This window comes from Halichoerus grypus, chromosome 10, assembly GCF_964656455.1.
Source record: "Halichoerus grypus chromosome 10, mHalGry1.hap1.1, whole genome shotgun sequence".
NCBI lineage: Eukaryota > Metazoa > Chordata > Mammalia > Carnivora > Phocidae > Halichoerus > Halichoerus grypus.
In genome coordinates this window covers 122823950-122844828 of record NC_135721.1, presented here as the reverse complement: position 1 = coordinate 122844828, position 20879 = coordinate 122823950, and the positions used below count along the sequence as shown (strand labels likewise).

At 44.4% G+C, this 20879-nt stretch overlaps 1 protein-coding gene and 1 non-coding gene across 3 annotated transcripts; one reads left to right on the top strand and one right to left on the bottom strand.

Moving 5' to 3' along the window:
* Positions 1-10791: 10791 nt before the first annotated feature.
* GTSF1L (gametocyte specific factor 1 like) lies at positions 10792-11256 on the top strand. Of its 2 annotated transcripts, XM_036096018.2 has the most exons (2): positions 10792-11068; positions 11144-11256. In XM_036096018.2, exons 1-2 carry the CDS (start codon positions 10792-10794, stop codon positions 11254-11256), a joined length of 390 nt encoding a protein of 129 aa, XP_035951911.1. The 2 variants fall into 2 exon arrangements, with proteins under 2 accessions (XP_035951911.1, XP_035951910.1); XM_036096017.2 differs by having other exon boundaries at positions 10792-11256.
* Positions 11257-12692: 1436 nt separating this feature from the next.
* LOC118538213 (small nucleolar RNA SNORA28) lies at positions 12693-12806 on the bottom strand. The gene has a single exon (XR_004918509.1). It is a non-coding gene; the product is annotated as a small nucleolar RNA SNORA28 (small nucleolar RNA).
* Positions 12807-20879: the final 8073 nt, after the last annotated feature.

Below are 20879 nucleotides of genomic sequence, written 5' to 3'. Positions count from 1 at the left end.
GGCAGAAATGTGTATAGAAGGTATTGAAGGTGAATCCCTTAGCCAATGAGTGAGCCAAGTCCACCACCCAATGCATCTCAACAGGGCTCTGTTGTTCTTTCTTGGTCCTTATGTGTCTCCAACCACTCCCAAGAAGTGATGAAACTTTGCTTTTTTGTGAAAAAATGGCACTGAAAATAAATCCAACTGCTTATGTTGGTAATGAGAGTGAAAGGAAGTGAAGGTACCCAAGAAAGTGATATAGACTCTATACTGAAAAGGAATGTCAAATTATACTATAGGTCAAATCTACCATGAGAATGACTTCAAAACATACTTAACATAGAAACCAGAAAACGTGACTCAGGAAACTTTCAGCAAGTGCTCCTGTTATGGGCAAAAATGTGTATCAAATGAAAGCTCAGTTCACTCCTTCATTCAATCCTTCATTTGAGGTGCCTGGCTGGCTCAGTCGGTAGAGCATGTGACTCTTGATCTCAGGGTTGTGAGGTCGAGGCCCACGTTGGGTGTAGAGATTACTTAAAATCTTAAAACAAAAAAAAAACACAAAAAACCTTCATTCGATTCAACCAATATTACTGATGTCCTATCAGGGCCCAGGCACTGGTCTTGCCCTAAGGATGTAACAGTGAGCAGAGCAAGGTCCCAGAGCAAAGTTCCATGATCACACCATCAGTAAATATTATACAGCAGCGAACTGGAAAGGCCCTTAACAATCATCTGATCTGGCCCTTCTCTTTCCAGATGGGGACACTAAGCCCCAAAGAAAGGAGGAAGTTAGCCAAGACCACGTGGTCATCAAGTGTCAAAACCATAGCTAGGGCTCAGGGTCCCTCTAGACCCAACACAAGCTCCCACTTTCCTACCCTTTACAATTTGGCAGAGATCCCCCCAGGCACGGCACTGAGCTGCCCCAAGATGCTCTTTAGGGCTCCTGCAAAACATTTTGTTTTGTATCACACCTGTGGTGACAGCTGAGTTAAACTGAATGTTCACAGTCATTATGCACAGAAACCTCACACGAGTCCCATCTACGGGGTTTCAGAATGAATCCAGTTTCCACACTCTCCTCTCTCCAGCTAATCATGTCTGTATATGGTAACCTTTAGAAAATGAGTCTAATAATTAGTCATCTTGGCTTAGTTAAAGACAACAGTATGTTCTCCAATTTCACTTTGTTTTTAACGAGAGTGACGCCAACGGTAATTTTCACCATGGTTAAAATATGCTTCTCAGTTGGTCCCTGCAGTTAACTGAGACAGCTCTGGTCCCTGCACCTGCCCGGTACTTCCCCACGGCTTACTCTTTAACCAGGCTATACCTCCTACCCAGGCTCCCTCTCCCCACACTCATTCACATCTGACACCATTTGTGTACTGGGCACTAGACTAGATGTTTTGTACTCATCATTATACTTAATCATCTTTGCAAGATAAACTTTACTGCCCCATTTTGAAGATGAGAAATCTGAGAACCTGAGGATACCGGTCCCTGTCTACTGCCCAAACCCCACATCCAGCCACTCTCCCTTCTTCTCCCTGCACTCCAGCCACACCAAGTTCTTAAGTTCCTCAAAGGCAGTGAGCTGGTTCTCACCTCAGGCCCTTTGCATATGCAGAGTCTCCCACCTGAAACACTCTTCCCCCTGACTCTTCATTTTGTTAACTCCTACTCACCCTTCAGATCTCAATTCAAACATAATTTCCTAAGGGAAGAATCCCTCACACCCTCCCGTGTATTCCTATAGTTCTTTACTCACATAACACCCAAACTCCTCTTCTTTCAAAGCAGCTATGACAATTTGTAATTTCATATTTGCGGGATTATTTACTATTATCTGACTCCCCCACAAAAGCATGAACTCCAGAAAGGTGAGGATAGTGTCTGTCTTGTCTACCTCTGTATCCCCACACCTAGAAAGCAAACAAAATAGGAGTTTAGTTACTATATTAGAAGAATGATGAACAATGGATGGTTGAGAAATGCTAAACAAACCTAAGAAAAACAAAACAAAACAAAATCCAAAACCTTGTCACCCATCCAGGTAAGTGATGAGGCTAAAATGCAAGCCAAGCCCTCCTACCCTCCATCCTTATTCTGTGTGATAATCTTATGCTCCCCCATGACACACCACACACACACACACACACACACACACACACACACACACACACACCACACCCCCAAACTCTGACCCTGGAAGACAGGGCCCACTTCCCTAGAACAAAAGTTCTCAAAACTCTCCAGGCCTCCTAACCTTGCTGTCTGAACCCTGACACCCCCATCCCACACACCTGGAGCTTGAGAGATACTGATTCATGGGTCCAGAAGGGCCCCCAAATCTGGTAGCAATTTTACTTTTGAAGGGAGCGTGTCCCATACCTCGGTTTGAGGATCCGTAGACTAAGGTGAATCCAGAAGACCCGGCATTTGGGAGGAGGGGGAGCCATCAAGCCCTCAGCCTGCAAGGCCGCCTGCCTGCTGGAGAAGCTGCTGCAGAAGCTGGGGCCGTGCTGCCCTCTGGCGGTCGTGGTGGCGCTGCAGCCGCTGGGCTTCCCAGAGGAAGCGGGCCACTAGTGCGCCCCGGGGCCACTGATGTCTTCCGCCCAGCCCTGCCCAGGGACACAGCACCTGTGGCCAGTCCTTGACTCTCAAACACCTCTCCAGGACTAATTTTTCTCTTCGTAAATGAAACATCGTGTTTCCCAAATGTCAGTTCTTTGGGTAACATCTCTTCAGCATTTTGCACATCTCTTACCTGATTGCTTTTACTTAATTTTTTCTTTATAATTTCTTTTTAAGAGAGAGAGAGAGCTGGGGGGGGGGGGGCGCCACAGGAGTTGCCCTTTTTAAAGAAGTTATTTTGCATACATACATTTAAAGAAAAAATTAAAGGGGGTGCCTGGGTGGCTCAGCTGATTAACCGTTCAACTCTTGATTTCAGCGCAGGTCATGATCTCAGGGTTATGGGATTGAGCCCCGCATGGGGCTCCCACTGGGTGTGGAGCCTGCTTAAGACATTCTCTCTCCCCTTCCCTCTGCCCTTCCCCATACCCCCTCTCACAGGTTCTCCCTCTCAAAAAAAAAAAAAAAGGTAAGACCAAACATAACAGGTGCCACAATAAATGCGCACAGATTAAATTCAAGACTCAGGATGAATCCAAAACCAAAATCCAAATCCTTAACCAAAAAATGAGATTTTCCTGGTATTTCATAGTAGTGTGCTAGAAGACCCAGGAACACCAAATCTCGCCCTGCCACCCACCTTCCTTATGAAGTGCCCAAGGAACAGACTCTCCAAAAACAAAAGAAAATGGAAAACAAGTTTCCACACTACTATGATTGGACTCGAGCCCTCACCAGAGGCTCCATGAAAACCCAAATCCAGCTGTTCTAGGGGACACCAGAACAAAGTCCCCAGTATCCAGGTTGCCAGATACAGCAAGTAAAAATACAGGATGTCCATTTAAATGTGAATTGCAGATAAACACCAAGTAATTTTTTAGCACAAATATGTCCCATGCAATAAAGACATTCTTGCACTAATAAAGGGTCGCTGTTTATCTGAAATTCAAGTTTAACTGGGCGTCCTGTATTTTACGTCACAACCCAGCACACTGTAGCAGGTAAATCAGAAAATGAGAGCCAAGGAAGGGGAAGATGGCACACAGCCCCTACCCTGTCACACGATGGGGGATGTGGAAGATAAGTAAAAGTGGATTTCTCAATCTGCAATCTGGCCGATGCGGTCAGCAGCTCCTCCCGGGGAGATGTCAGAGCAAGCAAAGGGCAGCAGCTTTCCCTCCCCGTACTCACATAAATGCTGTTTACAAAAAGCCCACATGCAGTGAAATGCCAATAAAGGTTAAAAGTGAAAGGATTTCTGACGACTGACAGTGGTATACACTTAACTGCTTTTTGCCAAGATGCCAGCTGAAATGGTCAAAAAAAACACAGAAAAGTCTGTATTAGTATGTAGACCTCAGAGGAACCCAGACCACACGCTAGAAACCTTCACGTGAGACAATGCTAGGACAGCCCAACCGGCGAAGGACTGACAAGGCGTGTGCTGGGAGAAAGCTGGATTTTGCCAGCTCCTTGTAAAACCTCAAAACTGGCCACAGTGGGAGTGTTTATACCATGGAAATTGGCAGATGCTACAAATCAGGGTATTTTTGTTGTTGTTAAGAACTGGTTGTTAAACATTTGTTGGACTGGCTGTGCCGTAAGTACCAAGTAAGAAGAAATAGATCTGTGAGTAAGCTAATGGGGCCCTGGGGCAGAAGCAGTCAGTGCCCCACCCATATCCTTGGGAACTGCCAGTGCGTTCTGGCTAACCTCCAGTCTCCACATCTGTTCATGGTTCCAGAACTGCCCACACTAGGCAGATTAGAAGTGCCAAGGAACTCACAAACCCCCTGAAATATCCCTCCAAGATGAGTCTCTTGGAAGTTGGTGTAAACATGCTCCAGTTCCCTGACCCCTTGGGTAGGGCCATTCTGAGTTGTGTGGCTTTTTCCCCATTATTTCCCCAAAGGCTTCCAGATGCCCACTGAGGTAGCTAGATTAACCACACACACTTTAACCTTTGTAAGTCTTTACTGGTTTCCATATGTTTTTCTAAATATAATTTTTGGTTTTTCTTAATATGGAAAAATATGTGCATTGAAAGCTTTAGCAAGTATAGAAGATACACCATTACAGTGTTCGTCTTATTCTTTTTAAATATCCGTACCTGCATACAGACATGTATCTCACTTCCCTGCTCTCTACAGGCTTACCTGCACTTCCTGAAGAAACTACTTGCATCTGAATCCTTGCCTCAGGCTCTGCTTCTAGGAGAACCCAAGTGAACACAGAGCCACATCCCTAGCAAGACTCCATGAAATGGCAAGCTCAAAGCAGTAAGGAGTAGGGAAGCTAATGCTACAGGGAAGCTGTAGGGGACCAACACTTGGTACTGATGTTACCTCAGAAGAGGTACAGGAGGGCTAGCTCATGGCACTGCAGACTATAGCCCCACTTCATACCCCCAGCACTGTTGTTAGCATGAGATATGGGTTGTTCCTATAGGCAGATGCAGAAGGGGGGCCCAGCTAACTTTGGGCCACCAGGGCAAACAGAGAAACCTTAAGCACAGCAGTGAAGTCACTGCCATGTAGCTTCACTCCTTCACTGGGTGCTGCAGATAATGGGGCCTCCAAGATAACAAAGCAAAAGGACAGCAAATCCTACCTGCACTGAAACTGATACAGCGCCCTACAGAGACACACAGGCATCCACCCCACCCCCCCTGCAGTGCCTCCTTCTGTAAAAATGAACAGAGAAGCCATTCAGGACTCATGATGGGCTCAGAGGTCCAAAGGGAGGGGCCTGAGGAATGAATGAGTACTTATGACCTTTCATAAATAGTTGTCCCTCAAGAAATAAGAGTAAACCTTAAAACAGAATTCTCTGAAATGTGTTCCATGGAAAACTGGCTGCTCCAGATGGTAAGAGGCATTAAGAGAAACAGAGGCTTGGAAACACTGAGCTAAGTGAAGGTACACAGGCTATTTCCCTGAGGATTTCCTGGATCGTGCTGATGGACACTGACTCCCCAGGAGAGGGATACAATATGCCAGTTCCCTGAGTGATGTGAAGGACTCATGTTCCAGCTTCATTTAATAAATACACACAAACAGAAAAGACACTTAATTCAAACATCTGCAAGGAAGTGACTGAAACTGATGACATTCTAGGCCACAAGGAAAACCTCTTGGTCACATTATCTGACCACAATGCAGCAAAAACAGAAATTAGACATAAAAGGATAAATGAAAGAAATTAAATCACTTGAAAATTTATTCCTAAATAACTCAAGTCAAGGTAGGGAACAAAACTGCAATTAGAGGCCATTCAAATGTAACGACAATTGGATCTCCGCATAGCAAAACTCATGGAATGTAACCAGACACTGCCTGTAGCTCTAAATGTTTTTGTTATAAAACAAGGAAGACTGAAAGTAAATGAAGCATCCAACTCAAGAAACTAGAAAATAAGCAACAAGATAAACTCAGGGAGAGAATTAAAGTCAAGGTAAAAGTTAATGAACTAGACAACATAAAAATCAGTAGAACTGATCAATCTAAGACTCAGCTCCTTGTAAAGATCTGTGAGATATCTAGACTCATAAACGCCCAATAAAGGGAGGGAGCAGGAACTGCATGAGAGAAAGAATACAAAAAAATAAATAAAAATTAGAAAAGTAAAGGAAATTTAACCAGAGAAGAGTTTTTAAATTATAAGAGAATATTAAATACACACAGTATGCTAGTTTATCTAGAATGTTCAATGGGGAATGCATGTGTATTAGTCTGCTCAGGCTGCATAACAAAATACCAAAGATTGGGTGGCTTAAACTATAAAAGTTCATTTTCTCACAATTCTGAAGGCTGGAAGTTCAAGATCAAAGTGCTGGCGGGACTGGTTTCTGGTGGACCTCTCTTCCTGGCTTGTAGATGGCCATCTTCTTGCTGTGTCCTCACGTGGCCTCTCCTCTGTGCTCCTGTGGAGAGATATCTCTGGGGTCTCATTCTCTTCTTATAAGGAAACCAGTCCTATTGGATGAGGGCCCCACACTTATGATTTCATTTAACTTTAATTACTTCCCTAAAGGCCCCTCCAAATACCATCACATTGAAGTGAGGGCTTCCACATATGAATTTGGAGGCGGGGGGGACATAATTCAGTCCATAACAGCATGCTTTTCTAGAAAAATTACAATTGCCAAGAGAAGTAGAAAACCACGGAACCAAGTTGAACACGGACATAGAACTATGTCCCAAAAAGGTGTGAGTCAGAGAGTTTAGTAGACAAGTTCTTTCAAACTTTCCAAGAATGTTCCTAGGTGTTTAACTACCCAGAAAGCAGAAAAAGATAAGATGTGTTCCAACTCCTCTTACAAATCTAGCACAGCCATGTCACATAAACCTGACAGACATAACCAAAACTTCACCTAGCCTGGCATCTTAATAAGATCCCAGGTGATTCATATGCATGTTACAGTTTGAGCAGCACTGTACCACATGACACAGAGGGTTTTCAAAATCAGCTCCTCAAATCAAAGGAGCTAACAGGAGCCCAATGGACTGAGACCGGGGCAGCCTTGAGCAAGGAGCAGCCTACAAAGGGCAGCGTGGGGTAAGCCCAGGCCAGAGCTCAAGTGTTTACCTAGGCTGTCCACGCCTGTCTGCTGGACATGCAGGGAGGCACTGGGAGCCAGAATTAGAGTGGACCGCCTACCCCAGTGCCACATACACATGACAGGAGTTTTGCATGTTTGGGATATCCCTATATCCTGGAGGATGGTGCCAGAGCAGAAGACACAGAGGTCACAATGACTGCTAAGGGGTATGAGGAGGCAGGTCAGCTTGGCTCAGTGTAAGAAATGTACAGCAGAACTCTCTAGGGAGTAGGGAGCTCCCTGTCATCATATGACCAACCTCCAGGGATATTCCAGAAGGGATGCCAACCCTGAGAGAGAAGCCAGTCTTGATGTCAGATATCTCTCCAAGTTTGTGACTCTAATCTTTTAATGGCTCTATCCCATCCCATAATAACAACTGCTGACTTGGCTGGCCAAGATACACAATTATTCATTTTTAGAAAACATTGTTCCTGCATGCTCTGTGACCTTCTCCATGCCTGCATTACCATCTGTCAGCAGCATCTCTCAAGATGCTAAGTGGGGGGGTGGGGGGGGCGGTAATGAGCAGAATCTGACCTCACTTGCATTATTGGTCAGGTAGGTGCAGACAGGCCTGAGAAGTGCCAGTCAGATAGGTGTGTCTGCATCCCTCGCTCCTCTCGAGTTGCCATGGTGAGCGACCTGTCAGGTCCCAGGCTCAGAGCAGAAGCTGGGAGAAGGCTGCAGGCTTGAGGACCATTCAAGACATCCATTAGAAGCATTATCAAGCCCGGCCTTCCCTCTCTCCATAATGGACTAAATGTTGGCCTGCCACACTAATGGGCGGTTGGCCACAAAGAAGCTGTAAGAGCTAAAGCCCTATTCCTTATTATGCGAATTTCAATGACGGGTGAAGTGCTTTCATCATCTCCATTTGCACACTTACACATGCCTGAATTACTCAGTGCCTGGGTCAGCCTTGGTCATGAGCATGAAAAAGGCTATGGGACTAGGAACCGAAAAACCACTGTCAGCATCACCCACACACACTGTGCCAGGCTTTGGGGGTATGGAAGAGCAGATGCCAAACCACCTGTTAATTCCCAGCAGGGCCAATGTCATACCTCCTCCAATACTGGGTTGCAGGCTTGGAGAAAACAGGTACTCTGTTCCATAAATAGTATGGAAGTTACAATTTACCAAAGACACTTTCTCAGCAAAGTACACCAGGAAATATCCCTGGGGGGATGGGGAGTAGTGGGGGTACAGTGAGCATGACTCTACGAGCACTTCATTCCCCATGGCAACAGGTTGGTTGGAGGCACTAGAATGCCCACCATCCTCGAGTAAGTTCCTGCCAGAATGCAAGAAGCCCCCCAGTGAGCACTGACCAAGTTGTTTATCTCCCCACTCTAAGCTAGGACTTTGGGTTTTCTTTCCTCCCTTTCCAGGGGTGGGGGGAGGGGGGAGGGGGTATGTTCTGGTATGTGTGGAGAAAAGGGAAACAAATACTGGTGACAAGGAGACACAGGACGTTTTTTTTAAAGATTTTAAGCAATCTGTACACCAACACAGGGCTCGAACCTACAACCCCGAGATCAAGAGTCCCACATTCCACCAACTGAGGCAGCCAGGTACCCCTTTTAGGACTTTTGACAAAGTTCCTATTCTCCTCCTTTTGGCTACACAATAGGACTGTGCCTCTTTGACCCTGCACCTTAGGTGTGGCCCTGAGACTCACTTTGGACAATGAAATGTCAGTGGAAGTGACATGTATCATTTCAGTGGAAGTATGAGAATAAGGTAGAAGCCATACTTGAAGAGACAATGACTGAACATTTTCCAAAACTAATGAAAGACACTAATCCACAGATTCCAGAGATCTAAAAGTAAAAACAAAGAAAGAATAAAGGGACCCACACGTCAACATCATTGTGAAACTACAGAAAAAAACAAAGATAAAGAAAAGTTCTTTAAAACAGACATATGAAAAGAAACAAAACTTGAAAAGAAGTTAGGTGATGGTGGAATTCTGAATTCTCAAGCAGGGTGGGAGCTGGAAGACACTGAACTCTGCTTCAGTGGGAAGAAAGGAAATAGTACAAGTACACTGTTAAGTCATCCTTCAAGAATGAGGATGAGATAAAAACATTTTCAGATAAACAAAACTGAAAGGGTTCATCATGAGAACATTCTAAAAGGTAAATTTCTAGTGGAAACATAGCAATCCCATGTGGCAGGTCTGAAACACAAGCAGCAGAGAGAAGTCAACGTGACAACAGGTATTCACAAACTTGGACCATGTCAAATGACAATAGCAATGCTGTCTTAGGAACTTTTTAGAATTAGGTTTAAGGGGTGCCTGAGTGGCTCAGTGGGTTAAGCGTCTGCCTTTGGCTCAGGTCATGATCCCAGGATCCTGGGATCAAGCCCCACGTCAAGCCCCACATTGGGCTCCCTGATCAGCAGGGGGGGAGGGGGGGCCTGCTTCTCCCTCACCCTCTGCCCCCCCCAGCTCCTGCTCTCTCACTTGCTCTCAAATAAATAAATACCTTTTTTTTTTTAAGATTTTATTTATTTATTTGACAGAGAGACACAGCGAGAGAAGGAACACAAGCAGGGGGAGTGGGAGAGGGAGAAGCAGGCTTCCCGCCGAGCAAGGAGCCTGATGCAGGGCTCAATCCCAGGACCCTGAGATCATGACCTGAGCAGACGGCAGACACTTAATGACTGAGCCACCTAGGCGCCCCAATAATATCTTTTTAAAAGATAAAAATAAATAAAATTAGGCTTAAAATAATGACATATTAAGTTAAGAGGGAAGTAAATGTAGAAAAAGTCCTGTATTATTTGGAAAAAGGATGAAACTATTAGAACTTTAAACATTGGTAAGCTATTTATGAATGTTTTAATTTGTAGAGTAACCACTAAATGATTAGAGAATGTGTAACTTACAAAATCACAGGGGAAATGGGATTTTTTTTTAAACTGTCTATTTAAAATTAGGGAAGAAATGAGAAAAAATAAACCAAAGAATCGATTAGGAAGCACAAAATAATACAGTAAATTTAACCGCAAATATATAGGGAATTATATTAAACATATAAGCTTAAAAACAGCTAAATGACAACAGACATGCCACCAACAATTTTGAATGGCAGCTTTTCCCAAAGCCACCCCGCCCCTTGAAAGTGATGGACCACAAGTAGCCTTTTGCTGATGACTCAAGCCGCCCATTGTGACCTTTCATGACTGCTCCTTGACATCACACAGCGTACCTCTCAGAGTCAGGGAGGGCTGGCATGTACCTTCTTTACCTTCCTGTGGGGCAGCTGTGGTTTTCTGGCTCTTGCATGTGCTTTATATGGTTCTTCTATCTCACCTGCCATTTCTAACTCGGCTCTCTGTGCAGCTGCCCCTGACAGCTCCCATCCTTTTCCTAACCCACCACTCCTGGTCCGCAGAGCACAGGAAGCATGAGTTGTTAAGAACTTGGCCGACAGAGCTCTAAGGGCCAACTCTGGGCAGAGCACAGCTCCATCTTCCTTACCAAAGGGTTTTTCCACCAGGGGCATTTCATTTTGACTCGGAACTGAGCTACTCTGCTTCAAGAACAATTTCTCATGGAGCCAGAAGCCTTAGAAATTTGCCCTTACAACCCTCACCACCGAGTCCCACTCAGCAGATTTCAGTACCACCTGGCATCCTGCAGGAGAAAGAACCCCAAGAAAGCCAAAAAGATGGCCAGCTGCAAATACAACGCCTGCCACGTGGTCCCCATCAAAAAGCTGGAGGAGCACGAGGCTGCGTGCGTCAACAGAAGCACAGTGGAGGAGGAGGACAGCTTGTACCCCCTGAAAGTTAGCCTTCCAAGTTCAGAGCAGAATGGAAATACCCCTCCAGAGTCCCCCTGGCTCCCCAGTTCTGACGTCTGGAATGTCGATGGCACTAACTGCCATCCCATGTTTGTCCTTAAGACTTTTGTTCCCCAAAAGCTTGTTTGTGAAAGCGACACAAGAGAGTCAGAGAGAGAGGCCCACCCCCCATCCCTGACCACCCCCCAGAAGACCCTCAGACCAGGAGAGTAAACCACCAGCAACAGAAAGGAGCCGCTCGCCTCTTAAATACCTGAAAGAAGATGCAACTCACCCAAATAAAAGCATGCAAAGTAAACCACCCTAGGCTACTTTTTTTTCCACGTAGCAGTTGGTAAAAGTCTGAAGGCTGGCAGGACATTCTGCTGGCAAAGATGGGGCAAACAGGCACTTTCAGAACACTGGTGAGTATGTAAGTTGGTAGGTAAACCTCTGTGGAGGGCAGTTTGGCATTAGCTGTAAAAATCACCAGTGTGCTGTGCTTCGATGGGGCAATTCCACTTCCAGTAATTTATCTTGTGAATATATTCACACTTGCGGAAAATGAGGTAAGTACAAGGTTATCCACTGCCATGTTATTTGTAGCAGTAACGGTCAAAGAGTCCGAAATGGTCCAAATATCCCTTAGGGAAGGGTTTGATTAAATGAATGATGGGGCAGCCATACAAAGACATAGTATGTCATGAGGAAGGGTGAGGAAGCTTTTTCTGGACTAGCTTGGAAAGGCTAAAACACAGTATTTAACTCAGACACCAGCAAACTTTTTCTCTAAAAGGCCACAGAGTAAAGATTTTAGGCTTCACAAGCCAAATGTTCTCTGTCACAACTATTCAGCTCTGCCTTGGTGGCATGCAAGCAGCCACAGACAGTATGTAGACAAATGAATGTAGGTTCCAGTAAAACTATTTACAGAAACTGCTAACAGGCTGGATGTGGCCTATGGGGCATAGTTTGCCAACCCCTGGTTTAACTGAGAAAAGCAAAGCCTGGAATATGCTGTATATTATGCTACCATTTTTGCAGAGCTATGGGAGAGAACGTGTATATGTATGTGCTTGTATCTGCATAAAATTTCTCTCAAGGACATACTAGAACAGGTGTCTGCCCATAAGGCCTACAATGTCTCCTATCTGATCCCTTACAGAAAAAGCTGGCTGGTCTCTTCCCTAGAAACTTATCAGCTCTCCCCAGGGAAGAGAACTAGGTGACCGAAAGTCAGGGGAGACAGACTTTACTGTAGACCCTTTAGTATCTTTTATTTATTTTTTCTACAGGGAGACAAAAAAGAAGTAAAAGTTTAATCCTATGGTTTATGTTACACCTCACTGTCTCTCAAGAACATTGAAAACCCTGTCCCCTTTTGCTTTGGAACCCTCCCCTCAGAAAACCACACACCAACACAATGCTACCTGGAATTCTAAGAGGATTCACAAACCAAATTCATCTGTCATTATTTCATATGTAAGAAACTCAAGCTAAGAATGGAATGTCCCTAAGTAGCAGAGGTATTAACTGTTGGGGAAGATTAAGATGAAGTGGTGATTCCTCAGAAGGCCAGGTGGTTGGTGATGGTTGGCACTCATGATTCTTCCCTCCCTCATGAACCTGAACAAGGGCATACCTCAACCGCACTTTAGCCAACAGCTGGAACACTTTAAGTCTATCTAACAGTTGGTCTCACAGAGGAGGAAACACTGGAATAGGTTAGACCTTCTTGCTCATATTGTGTCAGACAATTTCAACCATCTGCCACAGTGTTGCTCGCAACCCTTCAGTACCTTTTACATGTGAATATATGTGAATATATTACCTGGCCAAAGAATTAAAATACACTTTCTTAATCAGCAAAAGACTTAAGTCTTCTGAAAGTTTTTCAGGAGGAAATCTTAACTAAGTTATTTTTTTTAGTTTTTTTTTTTTAATTTATTTATTCATTTGACAGAGAGAGACACAGTGAGAGAGGGAACACAAGCAGGGGGAGTGGGAGAGGGAGAAGCAGGCTTCCCGCGGAGCAGGGAGCCCAATGCGGGACTCGATCCTAGGACCCTGGGATCATGACCTGAGCCGAAGGCAGACGCTTAATGAATGAGCCACCCAGGTGCCCCTTAACTAAGTTATTTTTAAGTAATCATAACTTTGCCACTCCTGGGCCCTTCAATTCTTTCTACAAAGCGTGAAATAAAGATTTTGAAGGGGAAAAGGAAGAGGAAGTAGAGGAAGAAGAAGTGGAGGAAGAGGAGGAGGAAGAAGAAGAGGAGGAGGAAGTTGTTGAAGTTGTTCTAGGTGTTGGCTTTAGAAACTCCATGATTAATAAAGTGCATGAACATAAGGAAGCAGGTGAAATAAGAAGGTGATCTGTAGGGCACACATCTATAAACTATAGGCCACCAGGACCAGGAAAAAGAAAAAAGTAATTTGGTTTGGGACATGAATTAAACATTAGTCATGAGTTAATCGTTGTTGAAGCTGAGTGATAGGTAAATCTCACTATTCTCTCCATTTTTATATAACTTTGAAATCTTCCATACTAAAAAGGTTTTTTAAAATACATGTATACACGTTAAATGCAATGTGGGATCCCAGATTGGATCCTGGAACAGGAAAAAGACATGAGTGATGGGTTAGCCTGGTGATGGGTATTAAAGAGGGCACGTTCTGCATGGAGCACTGGGTGCTATACACAAACTATGAATCATGGAACACTACATCAAAAACTAATGATGTAATGTATGGTGATTAACATAACATAATAATAAAAAAAAAAGAAAAAGACATGAGTGGAAAAACTGGTGAATCCAAATAAAGTCTGTAGTTTAGTTACTAGTATTGTACCAATATAAACTTCTTAGTTCTGTTAAATGCATGATGCTTTTGTCAGATGTTAACATTAGGGAAAGCCAGGTGAGGAGTATATGGGAACTCTTTGTACTATCTTTGCAAGTTTTCTGTAAACCTAAAATGATTTCAAAACAAAAAATTTAAACACACACAAAGCAAAGAGCAACACAATAGCCAGGATTGAAGCCCAGCTCCACTCTTCCTAATGCTAGACCTCAGGCATAACCTAACCTTCGTGTGATTCTGTTTCCTCATCCACAGGGTAGGGATGACAAACTCCCAGGACTATGTGTAGGATTAAGGGATTTAACACATGTAAGATTATCAGGACAATGTCTAGCATACAGGAAGCTCTCAACTAATGCTACCTACTAGTAGCAGAAATGGAGGTGGTATTACTTAGCAAAAAGAAAATGTAATGAGATAAGAGAAACAATGCTGAGTAAGTGAATTTATAAAATATGTACACAAAGTTAATCAAGAAAATCATCAATTTTGCATTTAAAATGAAAAACAAAACTCAATGAAAATAGGCCAGGAAAGGGCATCATTCAGAAGGACAGAAACAGTAACAAACATGCATATTAAAAAGTTTTAAATAGGGGCACATGAGTGTCTCAGTTGGTTAAGCGTCTGCCTTTGGCTCGGGTCATGATCCCAGGGCCCTGGGATTGAGCCCCGCGGCAAGCTCCCTGCTCGGTGGAGAGTCTGCTTTTCCCTCTGCCTGCTGTGCTCTCTCACTCTCTTTCTCTGTCAAATAAATTAATAAAAAAATCTAAAAAGTTTTAAATAGCTTCTAAAATCAGAGAAATATTTATGTAATTCAAACCAGCAAGAGGAGAAAACAGACCAGATTACAGAAAACTTAATAAATTCAAAGAAAAGAAAGGGGAAAACATAAAATAAAGTGGTAGAAATCAATCCAAATATGTCAGTAGTCATATCAATGAAAACAGACTTAACCCACCTATTAAAAAACATTCCATTTACCTCTTTAAACCAAATACATGTCTATTCTGAGCAATACTAACCAACACCTTCAAGTCAAAGATAGAGGTAAATACATAAAATGTGCACCGCCGCCACCACCTCCCATGCATATAACAGACATAATCAATCACAGCACCTTCCTGAGCCTGGACAATACCTTCAGAATCTTTCCCAACACAATGCTCCAGGAAGCCATTACGCAGAGATAGAAGTAAGCTCTATCTTGACAGAGGCCCCTGTAGGCAAGTTTTCCAGTTGGCCCACTGACCCACATGGCATGACCTGAGGTGTTTTAGGAAAAATAAGGAATAAAAGGGCTTAAGAAAAACTCCTGCCTGGACATCAGGGAAGAAAGACCAGGCAAGAAAGGAATGTCTGTTATAAATTCTTGGGCTGGATCTCAACCAGCTGTTCCCTCTCCTCAGTCCTCATTTCTTGCCTCTCCTGGGCCAGTCTCCAGAGAACACTGGCTACAAGCCACATGCTTACTGAGACCATCATAAAAACATTTGTTAGCAGTGATGGTGACCACAGCAAGCTAGCAATGGGCTGGGCACCAGTGGCTGAATCACAAAGGAGAGCCCATGGCCAGGGAAAAGCACCCACCAGCCCTGGGCAGCAGGTAAGCTTTCCAGGTTCATGTCAAGGACTCCTGGCAAAGGGGGAGCCTAGTAGAAGAGCTGTGTCCTAGGGCAGAGGGGGCTCTAGCATGGCAGAGGAAGGAGGAAAGAAAGGAGAGCTACATTGGGACCAGGTGCCTTGCAGATACTGTTTTACTAAGACCTATGACAACAGGGTGCCTGGGTGGCTCAGATGGTTAAGCGTCTGCCTTCAGCTTGGGTCATGATCCCAGTGTCCTGGGATCGAGTCCCACATCGGGCTCCCTGCTCAGCGGGGAGCCTGCTTCTCCCTCTCCCGCTCCCCCTGCTTGTGCTCTCTCTCTCTCTCTCTCTGTATCAAATAAATAAATTAATAAAATCTTAAAAAAAAAAAAAAGACCTGTGACAACAGGGGTGCCTGGGTGACTCAGTCAGTTAAGTGTCTGCCTTCGGCTCAGGTCGTGATCCCAGGATCCTGGGATGGAGCCCCGTGTCAGGCTCCAGGGAGCCTGTTTCTGAGCCTGTTTCTCCCTCTCCCTCTGCCCCCCACCCCTGGCTCGTGCTCTCTCTCAGATAAATAAATAAAATAAAAAAGACCTGTGACAACAGAGAGGGGCAACTATTTTTATTTCCAATACACAGATATGAAAAATGAGTCTCAGAGAAGCTACATAACATGCCTTGGCTCACAAAGCTCATAAGTAGCAAGTGGCCTAATGAATTTGAGCCCATCCCCAGCAATTCCACTCCTAGATATGTATAAACCAGAAATGTGTACATGAGCTCACCAAAAGATTAGGACAAGCTGTTCACAACAGCTCTATTTATAATAGCCAATCCAGAAATTTTCCCCATGTCCTTTAGGAGAATGGGTAAATTCTGCAAAAATCGTATCATGGAATACTATATAGTCATGAGGATAAACAAATTGTAACTACCCAGATCAACATGGGTAAATCTTATGTAATATGAAATTCAGTTTACACAACATTTTGTTTTTTGTTTTAAAAAAAGGCAAAACAGGTGCCTGGCTGATTTGGTCAGTAGAGCACGGGACTCTTGATCTAGGGGTTGTAAGTTTGAGACCCACACTGGGTGTAGAGATTACTTAAAAACAAAATCTTTAAAAATAAATAAAAACTAAAATTAAAAAAGGCAACACAAATCTATGGTGTTTGAGGTGAGGAGGGGGTTTCTGGGGTGTTGGTCATGTTCTATTTCTTGATGTGGGTGCTGGCTACATGACTGTGCTTACTTTGTGGAAATTCATCCAGCTATACACTTGGGATTTGTGCATTTTGCTCTCTGTATGTTGAACTTTTACGAAAAGTCTTTAAAACCTGAACCTATACTGGGGCACCTCGGTGCCTCAGTCATTTAAGCGTCCGTCCCACCCTTGATTTCAGCTCAGGTCACGGTCTCGGCATTGTGAGATTAAGCCCCATGTCAGGCTCCTCGCTCAGCAGGGGAGTCTGCTTCTCTCCCTCTCCCTCTGCCCTTCCCCCCACTTGTTTGCACACATGCGCTCTTTCTCTCGCTCTCACTCTAAAATAAATCTTTAAAAAAAAAACAATACTGAACCCATGCCTAATGCCTATGCTGCTTCTCCTGCACTACATTGTGCCCCCAGCTGATAACTATGAAGCAGATGATGACACAGAACAGGGCACACTAAAGTGCAACCTGCAAGTCAAGACTGGCTCAAGCCCTGCCCCAAGCCCTACCTGGTAACCTCCCCTTGGAGCACTCCACTGAAGCATGGAACTCCATACAAACTCCTCCTTTGCAGGTTTTCTTGAGCAAAAGAAAGGGATGACAAAGAATTTTGTAGTAACATCTTAAGAGCCCTATTTCCTGAGCCGCAAGTGTGTGCCAGTGTTCTTTCCAGCCCCTTCAACAACTCCGACAGGCCAAAGATTCTCCCCAGTTTATCATGAGAACTCCAAGGCTCAGAGGAGGGACGAGACATAGCCAGTAACAGCAAGGCTGGGATTCACATCCAGGTCTATCTGATCCAAAGTCAGAGAGCCTGAGAAAGCTAGCCCAATATCCTGGGGAACAATTAAGACATAGGCATAGGCACATGGCTCTGGATTCCAGAACCCTTCATTGCACTCATTTCCAGCCCAGTTCTGAGAACTCCAGATCTCCTAAGTTCCTCCTCCACCCAGGTAAGCCCAGGGGGCACTATCCATTTTCCAGGGCTTTCAAGTGAACACAAGTCTACCTTGTGTATCAGCTAGTTTTCACAATAATGCTGAGTAACAAATCACCCCAATGTTCAGCAGCTAGACACAACATTCATACCATGCGTCATTTGGAGGTTGACTCATCTAGGTTTACAAAAAGCTGACAAAAAACCAGGACAGGGACACCTCGGTGGCTCAGTCGGTTAAGCGTCTGCCTTTGGTTCAGGTCATGATCCCAGGGTCCTGGGATCAAGTCCCACATCAGGCTCCCTGCTCAGCAGGGAGTCTGCTTCTCCCTCTGCCTGTCACTCCCCCTGCTTGAGCTCTCTCTCTCTGACAAACAAATAAAATCTTAAAAAAAAAAAAAAGAAAAAAAAACCCAGGATATTGGATATTTAGACAACAGGATTAGCATATGACAAAAATGGGACACCGCCCCCAATGCCTACAGACTATACATTCTTTTCAGATGCATGAGGAATTATAAAATTGATCATATGCTTGACCATAAAGCAAGTTTTGACAAATTTCAAAGATATGAAACCACACAGACTATGTTCCCTAACCACAGGGAACACAATTAAGATAGACATCAACACCAAAAAAAGTGATAAAGCTTCCCCCACCCCTCTGGTCCAAGCTGCCCAAGGCTTTTCTCACTGCCACATCCCTTCATGGCAGAATGAGACATTTACTGAGCACCTCCTGGATACCAGGCTGGGCTGCTCTCTGGGCAGGGTGCAGGGACTCTCCCAGAAAGGGGAGAGACATATTCTCAATTATGCCTTTCTGAAGGGCATTTGTGACTCAGGCTTTACACCTGTCCTTGTCAGATGGTCCCATTCAATGCATACTTTAACCTAGATACCTACAGGGCAGCCCTAGTTAACATATAGGTAAAACACCTTCATCCTGACCAGCTGAGACCACCAGTCTACATCAGTGAAAAGTCTGACTCTTAATTCATATCAAAACTCAGCTTTAATTACCTTAAAACACACATGGCCAAAGGTGGAAACATAACACCCATCTTAGGGTTGAATCACTATCATTACTAAATCAGAGACTCGGTGATCTATGTGAACAGGATAGATTTGATTCATGCTAGGGCCAGACTCCCCAGGTAATTCTGGCCTATCGATGACCTGTCCTGGCACGCTGATTGCTCCACAGACCAACTTCCCATGTACCCTAGTCATTCGTACTTTGATATTACAAAGAGGGGATGATTTTTTTCTCTGAATAAAGAATCTTTTTCTTCACAATTGCTGTCCAACAATGGAGCTGGCTACTGAGTAATAAAGTCACCTCTACCGATCAGTGGAGGTGTTCAAGCAAAGCCCAGACATCTGCTTGATGAGGATGCTGAAGAGAAGGCCTGAAAAGCAGAAAAATGCCTCAAGGACTTTTCCAAGACCTACAAGAAACTGCTATGGCCACCTTTACCTGTTGCTGCAAACACACCAATGGCCACCAGGTGGTGAGAGAGTCACACCATCACTGCAAAAGCTTTCATGGCCCCAGCGCACAGCTTTTCTTAGAAATACCAAAAACCGGGGTGCCTGGGTGGCTCAGTCGTTGAGCGTCTGCCTTCGGCTCAGGTCATGGTCCCGGGGTTCTGGGATCGAGCCCCGCATCGGGCTCCCTGCTCAGCGGGAAGCCTGCTTCTCCCTCTCCCACTCCCCCTGCTTGTGTTCCTGCTCTTGCTGTCTCTGTCTCTGTCAAATAAATAAATAAAATCTTAAAAAAAAAAGAAATACCAAAAACCTAATTGAAACAAAATAAAAACAACTAAATTTAAAAATAGGATTACCATATGATCCATCAATCCCACTTCTGGGTATACAGCCAAAAGGATTGAAAGTAGGATCTTGAGATACGTGCTCACCCATGTTGATAGCAGCATTATTCACAACAGACAAGAGGTGGAAGCAACCCTAGTGTCCATTCACAGAAAGATGAATGCGTAACTAAAACGTGGTCTCTACGTGCAGTGGAATATTATTCGGCCCTAAAAATGGAAGGAAATTCTGACCCAAGCTACAACAGGGATGGACCTTGAGGATATTATGCTAAGTTAAATCAGCTGTCACAAAACGACAATACTGTATGATTCCACTTTATACAAGATACTCAGAGTAGTCAAATTCATAGAAATAGAAGGTACAATGGCAGTTTCAAGAGACTGGGGGAGGGGGAAATGAGTTGTTTAATGAGTACAGTTTCAATTTTGGAAGCTGAAAAAATTCTACAGATCTGTTGCATGACAACGTGCATGGAGTTAACATGGCTGAATTGTACACTTAGAAAAGGTCAAGATGGTAAACTTTGTTATGTATTTAACCACAATTTAAAAAAAAAAAAAAAACAGAACAAAACTGAGTCTGGCATGTAGAAGGGATCTGGGATTATCAGGAGCAGAGACTGTCAATCAGGCCTTTGGAGTCACTTTAATCTCTGGGCACCCCAGCACAAGTGAGTATTGATGGAGGACACAGTCCAGCCTGGGACAGGGAGGCCTGCATCTGGTAAGAGGTGGGCATGACTCTGGGAAGGGCCTCTGGGCTCTTGAAGGGGCTGTGTCTGGGTGGCTGGAGTGGAAGGAGGGGTGGTCTGTCAAGATGCACACACAACTCTTGGACCACAGATGCTTTTTGGTCAGTCCCTACCGTCACACAGCAGAAATTCAGGTCTTCTTTTGGTCTTGGCAAGAGGACAACTCCACCTTGATCAGGGCGCCTGGGTGGCTCAGTCTGTTAAGCGTCTGCCTTCCGCTCAAGTCATGACCTCAGGGTCCTGGGATGGAGTCCCACATCGGGCCCCCTGCTCAGCAGGGAGTCTGCTTTTCCCTCTCTCTCTACCCCTCCCCCCTGCTCTCTCTCTCTCTCAAAAAAATAAATAAATAAAATTAAATTTAAAAAAAAGAGGACAACTCCACCTTGAGTAGTCCAACAAGAGATCCTTAGCTCATGAATGCCCAACAATGGCCAGAGCATCACTGGTCCCTCTTGATTTTCATATTCATTCAAGAAGTATTTATTGAGCACCTACTCTAGCATCTATGTGTCAGGCACTGATGAGTGCTGGGGATAAAGCCGTGAACATGGCAGGGAGCATCCCTGCTCTCTTGGAAGTCACATGCAAACGGCAGTCATATAATAAGCCAGTACAACACAGGTGTAACTGCAAGTAGACGGGCCCTTTCCCAAGTGGATGTCCC